This window comes from Sinocyclocheilus rhinocerous, unplaced genomic scaffold (assembly GCF_001515625.1).
Source record: "Sinocyclocheilus rhinocerous isolate Xijiao unplaced genomic scaffold, SAMN03320098_v1.1 scaffold1038, whole genome shotgun sequence".
NCBI classification, from domain to species: domain Eukaryota; kingdom Metazoa; phylum Chordata; class Actinopteri; order Cypriniformes; family Cyprinidae; genus Sinocyclocheilus; species Sinocyclocheilus rhinocerous.
Genome location: NW_015632707.1, coordinates 147,678 through 150,084, shown reverse-complemented (window position 1 = coordinate 150,084; position 2,407 = coordinate 147,678). Strand labels below are relative to the sequence as shown.

The 2,407-nt window shown below is 36.0% G+C and overlaps 1 protein-coding gene across 1 annotated transcript in view; it reads right to left on the bottom strand.

The window, feature by feature from the left end:
- Positions 1 to 360: 360 nt before the first annotated feature.
- The window catches only part of LOC107742719 (ATPase family AAA domain-containing protein 2B-like), a 128,776-nt gene continuing 126,729 nt past the window's right edge, over positions 361 to 2,407 (bottom strand). Inside the window, exon 25 of the mRNA XM_016555757.1 lies at positions 361 to 1,498. Within this exon, the coding sequence (XP_016411243.1) occupies positions 1,457 to 1,498 (42 nt within the window). The 3' untranslated portion in view covers positions 361 to 1,456. The remainder of the gene's footprint in view (positions 1,499 to 2,407) is intronic.

The following is a 2,407-nucleotide window of genomic DNA, read 5'->3' as shown; positions in this document are numbered from 1 at the left end:
AAAATAGGGTATGTCTTGCATGAATTGGCATCAACTAAAGATAAATTTGTGAGAAGCCCAAGTGGGTCAGCATTACAGTAGTTTCTTCAACGCTACACCAGTTAAGCATGTCGATGGTACTACAGGTGACGAAGAGGGACCCGAAAACGCACATTAGCCTCACGAACCTCCCCCTCATCCTCTACGCAAATTTTTAAAAATTAAAAAGAAGCATAACCACCATCATCTCCAACCTTATGGAATAAATATTAATGTAGCAGAGACCTGAGACCAGTAAACCCCGTTTCTGAACGTCGTGCAACACCTGCTACAAAAATGTGCTACATCGTGTCTCAGCACAAATTTCATGTAACAATTGGCAAACAGTTAACAACAACATACACCACATATTTTTATCGGTTTGTAGCCCTGTGGCTCGTCCATAAATATTGATAGTCAATATTCAGTTATGTTTTTAGCCTATTTCAAAGGTCAAGGCACATGCTAGGCAGTGCAATCTCCAGATATCTACTCGTAAATCCAGTTAAACCAGAAAAAAAGCACAAAAATTAAAGTAAAAAAAGCCCATGAACTATTCCAAGGGGGGAAATATGCGATGGGTCTAAAATAATACCATTCCTCTCCTAAAGTCTGTCTGTTTTTCGTTGGTTTTCTGCAAACATTATAGTCTAAATAAGGAGAACGCAGTCTCATTTGTCACAAGGAAAAGTTGGTTTACAACACAGAGGCCTTGCAAGTCTTACAATTAACACCAAGTAGAAAACAACTCTAGACGTCCCTACAAAAACGTGTTTTTTATTTTTCCAGCAAGAGTATCTCTATGTGGCTAAAAAGTGTTGATAATCCCAATGGTGACAAGGGGTGACATCAGGGTGGATGTAGAAAGAGGGCGATGTAGTTTATTTCCACAGTAAATGACCAGCTGACTCGCACTGTAGGGCATCACACCGTTTGCCACTGCTGGTGAGAATCTGTGTGTATGTGTGTGTGTTTGCTTCCAGTAGACGGAGGCTGAGGTTGCTTTGTGACATCACACAATCTTTTATTTTGTACTGTTTGTTTGGGTTTTGTTTGCTTATCTATGAGAACAAGGAGCAGCAGATGACAAAAAAAGAAAAAAACAATAGCACCCAATAGCACCAAGAACGATCGTCGGCAATTGGCAAGTATGTGAGTTTACAAAAACGAAACTAATAAAAAGGAAACCTCCAGGAGTTTTTGTGTTTGGTTCTGTAGACTGGTTCTGTTTCAGGTACCTGAGATGATAGCACCAAGGTCGCCTTTGTAAGCCTTTGTTTCTAATGTCTGCACCTTTTTTTTCCCCCCTTCCTGCTGTTATTTGAGACCGAGGCGTCCAGACCTGCTCCACATTAAGGACTTGGCTCAGAACGCCGGTCTCTCCCTCTTGTATCAAAAGAGTCGCCGATCAAGTTTCTCTCTGAAAGCCCTCTATTCATCACAGGAATGTTTCGAAATGTTCAACTTGCCTTTCCATCGCCTGCAAATCAAAAGACAGAAAGCAGCATTGTTAATTGCATATTTTGTTAAAGGTGGATGCAATCAAACGTTATCACATTGGTTATTTTATACATTTGTCTTAATATTCAATGGATATTTTTGAAGAACTTCAAACAAAGTTTTGAAGGTCATTATTTGGATTAGATTGGACTTTCATCTTAAATATTAAAAGAAATATATTTTCTATACACTACAGTTCAAAAGTTTGGGTCAATAAGATCTTGTGATCTTATGATCACCACGGCTGCATTTATTCAATCAAAAATAAAGTAAAAACAAGCAATTGTTTTCTATTTTAATAGGTTAAAAAGCTCGTCAGCCATTACTCCAGTTTTGAGTGTCACATGATCCTTCAGAAATCATTCAAATTTTCTTATCAATGTTGAAAACGTTATATTTTTGTGGAAACCCTGATAAAAAATTTTTATTGATTTTTTGATATAGAAAATTCAAAAGACAGAACTGTTTTGAAATAGAAATGTTTTATTACAAATGTTATATATATATTAGGGATGCACGATATTGGATTTTTGCCGATATCTGATATGCCGATATTATTCAACTTATTTTGGCCGATACCGATATATTTCCTTTTGCTTGGAAACAACACCAAGTCTCTCCTGTGCAGAAATTATAAGCAAAATATTTTTAATTTTGGTTAGTTTTTATCAAGAACTTATTTGTTAGAATTAAATAAACAATAATGAAGGTTTTTTGACAGTACATTGAAAGTTTGAAAATAACTATAAATAAACTATATATCAATCGCTGCATTTTTTCCCCCCCAGAAAGATGCAAGGTAAACCCTAACATTTTATTTTAAGATTTAACATTTGTAGATGGAAAGCAAAAGAGTTGTAAAAATTCTGAAAATCTTTTAGAGCTTATG